The sequence below is a fragment of the Rhamphochromis longiceps genome, linkage group LG6, assembly GCF_057381845.1.
Source record: "Rhamphochromis longiceps isolate RC_006_pf linkage group LG6, R_longiceps_female_GT1.1, whole genome shotgun sequence".
NCBI classification, from domain to species: domain Eukaryota; kingdom Metazoa; phylum Chordata; class Actinopteri; order Cichliformes; family Cichlidae; genus Rhamphochromis; species Rhamphochromis longiceps.
In genome coordinates, this window is record NC_140562.1 from 21193744 (window position 1) to 21204849 (window position 11106).

The 11106-nt window shown below is 42.4% G+C and overlaps 1 protein-coding gene across 1 annotated transcript; it reads left to right on the top strand.

Annotated features, from left to right (window-relative positions):
• Positions 1-5239: 5239 nt before the first annotated feature.
• Positions 5240-10665, top strand: LOC146667903 (aminoacyl tRNA synthase complex-interacting multifunctional protein 1-like). The gene is made up of 4 exons (XM_085409668.1): positions 5240-5714; positions 6413-6594; positions 8491-8659; positions 9093-10665. Exons 1-4 carry the CDS (start codon positions 5309-5311, stop codon positions 9257-9259), a joined length of 924 nt encoding a protein of 307 aa, XP_085265794.1. The 5' UTR covers positions 5240-5308; the 3' UTR covers positions 9260-10665.
• The last annotated feature ends 441 nt before the right edge of the window (positions 10666-11106 follow it).

Sequence of the window (11106 nt, forward strand, 5' to 3'; positions counted from 1 at the left end):
CCTGACATCTGACCCACGTTAAACTCATGGACTGAACATACACACACCCACAATGGACAACTGTACCCTCAAACACAATAATAACATGGACTGAACCACCACTCACAACCACTAGCACTTTATATAGCCTCTGTAGAAACTATCTACACCCTCACTTATCTTAACTGCACTACTGTATAGCTCTGTGTAAATAATCATTCTGTACATTCGATAATCTTTAATCCTACAACTGTTTACAACTTGCATAGTTCCCATTTCTGTATAGCTGTGTATCCCAGATTCTGTAAAGTTATTTATTTCATATTCTGTATAGTTTTTCATATTTATATCCTGTTCATATCCTGTACATAGCTTGTACTCACTACAGCCTGTACATACTTATAGTTATAGAATATTCACAACATACTTCATACCGTGTACATTATAACATACCATAATAGACCCATTTCTGTAATATACTCACATATCTATATTATTGCTAATATATATTGTAATATATCTATATCACTAAAGCACTTCTGGATGGATGCAAACTGCATTTCGTTGCCCTGTACCTGTGCATGTGCAATGACAATAAAGTTGAATTCTATTCTATTCTATTCTATATATATACACTCAACAAAAATATAAACGCAACACCTTTGTTACTGCTCCCATTCCCCATGGGATGGACGTAGAGACCTAAAATTCATTCCAGATACACAATATAACCATCCCTCCCAAACAGTGGTCACAAATCAGTCCAAATGTGTGGTAGTGGGCACATCTGCTATATTGAGATAATCCATCCCACCTCACAGGTGTGCCACATCAGGATGCTGATCTGACATCATGAGTAGTGCACAGGTGTACCTCAGACTGCCCACAACAAAAGGCCACCCTGGAATGTGCAGTTTTGTCTCACAGCAAAATGCCACAGATGCCACAAGCAATGAGGGAGCGTGCAATTGCCATGCTGACAGCAGGAATGTCAACCAGATCTGTCGCTCGTGCATTGAATGTTCATTTCTCAACCATAAGCCGTCTCCACAGGCGTTTCAGAGAATATGGCAGCACATCCAACCGGCCTCACAACCGCAGACCTCATGTAACCACACCAGCCCAGGACCTCCACATCCAGCAGGTTCACCTCCAAGATCGTCTGAGACCAGCCACCCAGACAGCTGCTGGAACAATTGGTTTGCACAACCAAACAATTTCTGCACAAACTGTCAGAAACCGTCTCAGGGACGCTCAACTGCATGCCCGTCGTCCTCATCGGGGTCTTGACCTGACTCCAGCTCGTCGCCGTAACAGACTTGTGTGGGCAAATGCTCACATTCGATGGCGTCTGGCACGTTGGAGAAGTGTGCGCTTCACGGATGAATCATGGTTCACATTGTTCAGGGCAGATGGCAGCTGAGAATGTCCCAGTTCTTGCATGGCCAGCATACTCACCGGACATGTCACCCATTGAGCATGTTCGGGATGTGCTTGACCGGCGTATACGACAGCGTGTACCAGTTCCCACGAATATCCAACAACCTCGCACAGCCATTGAAGTGGAGTGGACCAACATTCCACAGGCCACAATTGACAATCTGATAGACTCCATGCGACGATGTGTTGCACTGCATGAGGCAAATGGTGGTCACACCAGATACTGACCGGTTCTGGGTCCCCAGACCCCCCAATAGCGCAAAAAACTGCACATTCCAGGGTGGCCTTTTGTTGTGGGCAGTCTGAGGTACACCTGTGCACTACTCATGATGTCAGATCAGCATCCTGATGTGGCACACCTGTGAGGTGGGATGGATTATCTCAATATAGCAGATGTGCCCACTACCACACATTTGGACTGATTTGTGACCACTGTTTGGGAGGGATGGTTATATTGTGTATCTGGAATGAATTTTAGGTCTCTACGTCCATCCCATGGGGAATGGGAGCAGTAACAAAGGTGTTGCGTTTATATTTTTGTTGAATGTATATATATATGTATATATATATAAATTTAAAAAAAAACTTGTTGGACAATGACACTTTTTTTTAAAACCAAACAGTCAATTCAATCAATGTGTTCCTCTTTTATTCCATGATTTAGCAGATAAAATATCTGGATTGGATTCCAAAGGCTGATTTGTCACTTTTCACTAAAACTCTCAATATGAGGTCCAAAGAGATCTGGAGCCAACTCAATCTGTTCCATTGTTAAAAAGAAGGAATGCACTGGCCAGCTGACCAACACTGGATCAAAGTGCATGATGACAGAATTCTTGTTATGGTTAAAAAAAACTTCACAACATCTAAGCAAGTTAAAAACACTCTCAGGGAGATGACATGTATCATTGACTGGAATAAAGATACGCCTTTATGAATCTAAATACACAACAAGGTGCAAACCACTGGTTACACTCTAAAGCAAGAAGGTCAGCTTTGACTTTCCCTGTAAACTTAAAGTGCCTGCAAAGTTCTAAAAAAATGAAAACTAACAGACAAAACAACTCTTTGGACAAATGAAAACAGAATGATGTGAAGGGAAAAATTTGGAGAAGGTGAGAAACAGCTCATGAACATATCACATATCTCATATCATGTCATCTATCACACATGGCAGTGTTAATGTTATGTTATGGGCATCTCTGGGTCCCAATGGAACTGGGTCCCTAGTGTTTACTGATCATGTGACTGCTTCAGTCACATCTTCATTCTTTGATTTAGTTTGATGCCACTGTGGTGGTGTACCAAGAAAAAAAAGGAAAAATTGTGTCTTCCTCCGACAAATAATCGATCTAACTATGTCATCTTACTTTCAATCAATCAATTTTCCTGTAGACTCCTGGTGGAGCATGGGGCCACCAATGGACTCTGTTCTGGGCCGTTCTCTTCAGCTGGGTCCACGTCATTCCGGCAGTATTATGCATTACGCTCTCGACAGATCTTCTCCACGTCTGTTTGGATCTCCCCACTTTCCTTTTTCCTTGTGGGTTCCAGTCCAGTGCTTGCCTTGTGACGTTGTCGGATGGTTTTTGGAGTGTGTGGCCTATCCAGCCCCATTTTCTCTTCTTGATGTCTTGACCGACCGGGTTCTGGCTGGTTCTTACTTTAGTACTTCAAAAAATCACGTGTGACACCATGGTGAAAACTGATGTTTCGTATCCATCTGCAATTTCACATGTGGAAAATAATATGAACATATCCTCTTTCAAACACTTATATTCATAGACACATGAATATTTGCTGTATGCAACATTCTCTTATTAATGCATTCCTTGGTCACCTTTGTCAAAAAGTAGGAGACCAGTAAAGAACTTGGTTCTCCTGTGACTTCCCTTTATTTGTTGTCACTGTGGACATCTGTGGTGAAGTAAACAAATTCAAGTTGCTTCCCTTAATGGTAAGCTGTTACACTGAGAGGGTTTAATGCACACTGGTCTGCCAGTTTGAGGTCATAATAATGAGGGAGGAAAGCACTTACACTGGAGATCAAACTAGGAGGTTTAAATGTTTAATGGGGCTTTCATGGAGGCACAACAGATGCAGTAGTCCAAAGTAAAACTTTTATGCTCACACAATGAAGAAAACTGTGATCACGGCTATTGTTAACACTCAAAATAACTACATGTCTCTGTGTGTTTGTGTGTTAAATGAACAAAACAAAAAAAAGCCTCATAAAAGAGTTGCATTGACCACAATGCCCATTTTCAAGTAAACGATGTTTAAGAGCAGCAGATTTAAAAAAAAAAAAAATCTTTATTCTGAATCAGTACATGGTCTAACCTTCTCACTTGTCTGACATTCTCCAGGGAAGTTGAATAAGTGGAAATGGGGGGGGGGAGTATCTTCAAGAAAATACTTTGGAGCACGAACACCCATACAGTGTGTCAGAGAGCCAAGCACCATTCACATGTCTGTAGGTATTAAAACTGAGGACATGTTCGGGAGAATTGTGTGCAGTTGGAGGAAAACGGAATAGCAGTTTTGCTTTTTTATGAGAAAAATAAAATCTGAAAAATAAAATCTGAAAAAAAAAACCCCCAAAGAATTGTGGAAGTTTTTTAAAAGACTTGAAGACTTTAATTCTTTAAGGAAGCTAAAATTTAATATCTATAGATAGATAGATGGATGGATGGATGGATGGATGTTTGGATCATCAGTCGGTCAAACTGAAACTGGAGCACAAACTTCTTGGAAGCCTGCACAGCACCCCAGAACATTTGTCATACAATTTCAGGAAAATTGCTCCAGAAAGGACAAATTCACTCTGGAAATCCAATTAGCTAAGGTGAAGTCTGTCAGACACAATGTATAATTTTAATGCATTCATTCACTGGAGTGTGTTAACCATAAAAAAGTGGGGGTGGATTGGGCATGTTGTATAAAGTAGTTTTAACAGTGGCCTCAAGTAGAGTAGAAAAGCATTCACTTCCGCTTATCCTTTTCGGGGGTGTGTTGGAGACTGACTAGCTGTCTAACGACGAGAGGCAGGACAGGACAGGCCGCCATCTGTCCAAGGGCTAACCCATAGACAGAGACAACCATTCACGCTCACATTCACATTCCCGCATTGACACCTATGGGCAATTTAGTGTTTCCAATGAACTTATCTCCACATGGTGGAATTGAACTCAGGCCCTTCTTGCTGTGGGGCAACAGTGCAAAAGAATAGTGGGGCAGCAAGGTGGCACGGTGCTACCCGAGTAGAAAAGCGCTAGAACTCAATTAAATTTTATTTATATAGCGCCAAATCACAACAGCATTCGCTTTAAGATGCTTTATCCTGTAAATAAAGACCATACAATAATATAGAGAATACAGAGAAAACCTTAAAAATCAAAGACCACCTTTCAGCAAGGCGACAGTGGGAAGGGAAAACTCCTTAGCAAGAAACCTCCGGCAGAACCAGGCTCGGTGGGGGTGGGCATCTGCCGTGACCCCCGTTGTGTAGGTAAATAAATTACCTCACATTATAAGAGCTTAACTACGGTCATTTGATACTTTTTTTACTATTATTGTTTTTATTATTTATCATGTTGCTGTAACACAGAAAAGTATGTTGCAGGATCAATCTATGTGTTCAAAGAGCTTCTCAAAGTTATTTTTTTATTTGCTTCTCGCTTGTTTGCATCACGTTAAAACACTTTTAGGTCATTTGAAACACAATCCAGCCCGTAGTGTCACTGAATTGCTATTAGTCATCAAACGGGGGCAGTAATATACCCGATAGTGGGCTATAGTTAAAATTAGCCCTGAGAGCCAACCGTAGAAGAAGAAAAGGGGGAGCGAAGCTCCAAGGCGGAGGAGGCGAAGGAGGAGGAGGTGGGAATCGATGCAAAAGCAGTCTGCAAACATTTGCAGCACAATGGGTCGCAGCGAGGAGCTCAGTGAGTTTCAGCGGGGCACCGTGGTGGGATGCTACCTGTGCAAGAAGTCCGTCCGTGAGATCTCGGCGATGTTAAACCTGCCCCGGTCCACTGTCAGCGCCGTGATTTTAAAGTGGAAGCGTGGAGGAATAACGACGGCACTGCCCCGGAGCGGCCGACCGCACAAGCTGAAAGAGGAGGATCGCCAAGTGCTGGAGAGAGTGGCGCTGGAGAAGTGTTTGCCCTCCATAAAAGCGCTCACCGCCGAGTTTCAGAGCGCATCCGGAGCCAGCGTGAGCTCCACCACGGTGCGCAGGGAGCTTCATGAGATGGGTTTCCGAGGCCGTGTGTCCTCATACGGCAAGCCCAAAGGTGCGTCCACCGGGAGGCCTGGAGAATGAGGAATGCAGCAGCTGCATATACATACGAGTGTAATATGTAGTGTCCGCATACTTTTGCCATTTCCCCTGATTATCCTCCTGCATGTGATTGCTGAGCGTCCATGCGTTTTGTCTGTTTACCTGGCTCCTGGGTGCAGCGATTTAGGGTTATACCGTTGAGAACGTGGGTGATGGTGATGATGATGATGGTGGTGGTGGTGGTGGTGTGTTCAAAGTACACCCACCTGAATCATAAACTTAGCAAAAGCACAACATTCAAGCAGAATAGGAAATTAAAGTTAAGTCTGATTCCACAATTTCTTTGGTTTAATGTTGCTTCACATGGATGGAGTAAGGAGTGACCTGAAGCCAAAATACTCCCTGACACCTGTAGGTAGTATTACATAGCTGAGTTTATAGTTGTAGTTTGTGGTAGTTGTAATAAAGAGAGCTGTGTCATCTACTAAATGGATCACGTAGGAGAATCCTGTGAAAGGTGGGGAAGTTGAGTCAAACCGAGCGTTTTCTTCATTAATCCTTAAAACTTTAGATTTTTAACAGCAAAGATTTTCTTTACAGATGCAGCAAATCTGTCGATTCTTATATTAGAGGAGCACACACCATAAGGAAAATCAGTTGCAAAGAAAGACCGTGTACCCTGCTGACACTGCGGCATTTCTTTCATGCCAGGAGTGCCGAAGGTGGCAAAGAAGCAGGTGGACGTGTCCCGCCTGGACCTACGTATTGGACGTGTAGTCACGGCCCAGCAGATTCCAGACACTGACGGGCTGTTCGTGGAGCAGATCGATGTGGGAGAGGCTTTTCCCAGGACGGTGGTCAGTGAACTGTCTCAGCACGTACCTGTGGAGCAGGTAAATATCAAGTATTAATCTAGTGTTGTTTATTTCAAGATAAAACTGTTTACCGGTCATCAATGTTTTAGATGACTGAATAATCTACTTTTTTTTGTTTCCCTGAAGCCTGTGTGATATATTCAGACTGCTCATTTTATCGAAGTAACAGCCCAAAGCACAAAGATACTGACAGTGTAACAATATCTTTTGAATTGTTACACTCTACACACTCACTTTGTTAGGTACACCTGTTCAGCTGCTGGTTAACAGAAATTGTAATTAATCAGCCAATCACATGGCAGCAAGTTGTTGCATTTATCCATGCAGACATGGTCATGACCACCTGCTGAAGTTCAAACTGAGCATTAAAATAATGGGGAAAAAAGTGACGTAAACACCACAGCGTCCATGCTTTTGTGATCACAGTGTACTCCTCTTCGGATGGATGCTCCCAGCAGGATAACACACCATGACACAAAGCTCAGATTATCTCAAACCTGATATTATCTTGAACATGACAGTGAGTTCACTGTACTCAAATGGCCTCTGCAGTCACCAGCACTAGCAAGGTGTACTTAAGAAGTGGCCGGTGACTGTAGTTTAAGCTGCCCTATTGAGCCGATTCCCTCTGAGGGACGACAGTGTAAACTAAACTGAAAGTAGGATTTGTCTTCTTTTTTTTTTACTTACAAATTTAGGAAGACTCCACACCTGAATAAGTGACAGGTGCATAGTGGGAAAGGTCTTTGTGAAGAAAAAAACACATTTTCTGGCTTACAGGTACTGAGAAAACTGTACCTGACGAAGGTCGCGTAGACCGGACCATTAAAAATAATGGTAAGCGGGAAGGTCTGTGAAGGTTATACTTTTTTTTTCCACCTTAAAATTGTGATTTAGTATTTTTGTCTACATGAACATCAGTGTGTTATTTTAATGGCTGAGGTGGGCAAACTGAATATTCTGGCTGTAACCGCCTCTGTTCTTCTGGAATGAGGGTCATTTCACTGGTCTTAGTGGAAAAGGCCTGGCTCCCAGTTTGTGTCCCGTAAATGCTGGACAGATTTCAGGTCAGGGTACTTTGTGGTCAAGTAACAAAAGCCATCACTTAACTGTCTTATATTTAGAGGAACACTGTCATCTAACATATCACTGTATGGTAGTTTTGTTTGGTTGGGGTTTTTTGTAAGTACCAGGACATGTCCAACTATTCCGTTATTCAAATTAGGGTTAAGATTTAACACCTCGATGTCAATCTTCCGTTTGTTTTTGAACGCCTCTATGTAGTATCCTTTATTTTATTTTAGAGATGGAATGCTTGAAGCTCAGAGCCTTGAAGGAGGAAGATCTGTGTAACTGTGAACAGTAACAGCCCAAAACACTATTATGTTTACTTTGTTATAAATTAGTATACTGTGTACACTCACAAAAAATAATAACAAAGGTTTTAATAGGTGATTAAAAATAATAGCATTAAAAAAAATCCTCAAATTGCTGACAGTGGTAATGTTTTCTAATACTGCCACCAGAAAGACAAGCATAGTCTTTTGAAGTGTTCTTTAGGCTGATTTTAAACAACTAAAGTCACCAGTATGGCTAAAATATCACGATCGCCTCTTAGGATTTTTGATCCCAAGTGCCTAACTTTGCTGCACCAGTTCTGGGAAGGACATTCCAGCTTTTCACACCTCTGCAAAGCACTGGCCAAAAGCACTGACATTATTCTTCAACATCAAGCATTCGTCATCTCATTGAGAGTTCTTGATTAGAAAATCAATTAGACTGAACACCGAGTGAGAATTTGATTCCAATAATACCGTCCTATTTGATTTCAGATGTTTGTTTGTTTTTCCCATCAACTTTACCGTCATTTGCTGTTCTCGCTTGAACATGTGGACTCTCCTGCCCTTCGTGCAGATGCAGAATCGTATGGTGGTCCTGCTGTGTAACGAGAGGCCAGTGGAGACGAGAGGAATTGTGAACCAGGCCATGCTCATGTGTGCCTCGTCACAAGACAAGCTGGAAATCCTTGATCCTCCAAACGGAGCGATACCAGGGGATAGAGTGACTTTCCAGGGATTCCCAGGTACTACAGCCTCACTGCTGTAGCTTCCTGCTAAACCTATTCTCAGCCAAATAGTCATAATAGATGTGCGCTCAGCAGATAGTGCTGATCACACGCCTCATTATTTTCCTCTTTTCATCAGTGTTATGGAGCCTCAGTATTTAGACTGTGAGTACTGCACTACTTTAACACGACACACAAACACAAGTTTCCTCCAACTCTGCGAGGCACCTTTGGTGAGAATCGGACTGCAGGCTGAGAGCAGACATCATTCCCAAACTTCACCGTTGGCTCTTCTGAGCTTTTGTGGTTGGATGCATGCAAATCCCTGTAGCCATTTTCCATGAGGATGCTGTTAACAGCAAACCTCCTGGAATCACAAACCCTGCAAGTGTCGAGGTTTACTGAAGTACACAGGGGATTCAAATTTCTCACAATGATGTCTTTGTTGCAGGGGAGCCCGATAAAGAGCTGAACCCCAAACAGAAGGTGTGGGAGCAGGTTCAGCCAGACCTGCGCACAGACGGCCAGTGCGTCGCAACCTACAAAGGAGCTGCCTTTGAAGTAGCTGGAAAGGGAGTTTGCAAAGCCCAAACCATGTCTGACTGTGAGATTAAGTAAATGATCAGTTCTCTGCAGCCTTGCGGGATCCAAGAAATTGCGGAAAAGGATTCCCAGAATAGTGGAGACTGTTATTTTAACGCCCACTGTCTGGGGGGACATGTCCAGAAAACAAAATCACACAGGTGTGATGCTGGGTGGTCACGTAGTTTTTGCTATAAAGCAAGTGAAATAATTGCGAGGTACCCGATGTTGGATGGACTTGAGATTTACTTAAATTACTTTTTCTTTTTTTTTTAACAGAAAAAAAAATGTAGTTTTGAATTTGGCCAACTGAGGGCACTAGCATACCCCATCACAATGTGCAATATGTGTCTTGGTGGTTTGTTCACATGAGAGCATTCACCACACAGGCTGCCTCAGCGTAGTGAAAAGAAAAGGGGAAAATCCTTTTTTTTTTTTTTTTTTTTTTATTCTGGGAACTCTTTGTTAAAATGTTGTTTTCCGTTAAGACATTTAAAGTGTTTTCATTTTCATTTAACAAGGCATGAAACTGTTCAGAAGTCCCGTTTGAGAAACGGGAGATTGACTGATCTCGTTGGGGGTTTTTTTGTTTTTTGTTTTTTTTTTCATTGATGAGTGAGAATGAACCGAAAATCAATCCATCATGAAACAGACTTTCCACTGACTCCTACATGTTGTTTAGCAATCAACAAAGTCTGTGATTTTTGCTTCTGTTAATCCAGGAAGTGTTATCTTAAATGGGAAAAAAAATCAATCTTTGGTTTTTCAGTGGCTTCCTGAAATATCAAACAAATACTTCAAAGTCTTTTGATTTGAATGTAAAAGTGTTTTAAACTGTCTTCAAGTTTTGTATGCTGTTTGCTTTGCTCTTGTGTTTCCCTGGTGGATTGTTGTCCATAAGAGCAGCTCTGGCTGTGAGCGGAGAAGCCCCGCCCACCCTGCTGATCGGATGTTTTGTTTGCAAGGGTCAGCCAATCGGAAGACACCTGGCTTAAAGGGAGGGGAAGGGGTTGAAAGGGAAAAAATGTGTTTTTGAACTCTGCCATGCTTCAGATCGTGACTTGGTCTTTGTTTTGAAACAGTGCGCCAAGCTGTTGAGGAGGCTGCTAAAAAAAAGTGTAAGACAAACACGCAAAGTATATCTTCCTTTATTATAAAGGAGAACTTAAAACTATGGGCCGAGAATGGGGATGTGATTGATGTGATTCAGGAACCAAGAAGTGGAACAAAATGTCCAAGACGCCATGTCCCAGGTCTTTGTTTGACAGTGCAGAGCACAAAGGGAATAGTGTGATTCTCTAGAAACAAAAAAGAAAATGTTACTCACTACTTCAGCACAACATGACAAAGAACCAATGTTTATAATGCGGTCAACAGCATGGAGGGGGAGTGTTGACTAATGCTAGAGAATGACATTAATAAAAACCATTTTAATATCTGAAAAGGTTATGGAGTGTTATGAATGTCACGTCACCCCACCCACCTCCACCTACAGTGCAATCTCTTCATGGACTAACCCACGGGGTAACCCAGAGTGGAGGTACTGTACAGGTTCATGACTGAGATGACACGGTCCTGCAACCACACAGCCCGTCGACGCGACGCGGTTTGCTGGAGGGGAAAGTTAGCAAACGCGTACCTGAAACCAGGTTTCCCCGAGCTGAGTGAACCTGCGAGTAAAATACATTTCCACTGCCTTCGGTGGCCTGCTTTTTGAGGCCACAAACTGCACTGAGAACAACAAACCCTTACTTTACAGAAGAGTCAGTCTCACAGTGTTTGGGGTTATTCTTATTCTCACCATTGTTGCTCTTTTACATTATTGTGTTCCATTTCCAGTCATAAATATTGGGAAATTTGCTAAAGATTGGATGAACAGGCAA

Coding starts and splice junctions, on each gene's coding strand:
- LOC146667903 (XM_085409668.1), top strand. CDS start 5,309: ATGCAAAAGCAGTCTGCAAACATTTGCAGCACAATGGGTCGCAGCGAG. Junction 5,715..6,412: donor CTCATACGGCAAGCCCAAAG/GTGCGTCCACCG, acceptor CTTTCATGCCAG/GAGTGCCGAAGGTGGCAAAG. Junction 6,595..8,490: donor AGCACGTACCTGTGGAGCAG/GTAAATATCAAG, acceptor CCCTTCGTGCAG/ATGCAGAATCGTATGGTGGT.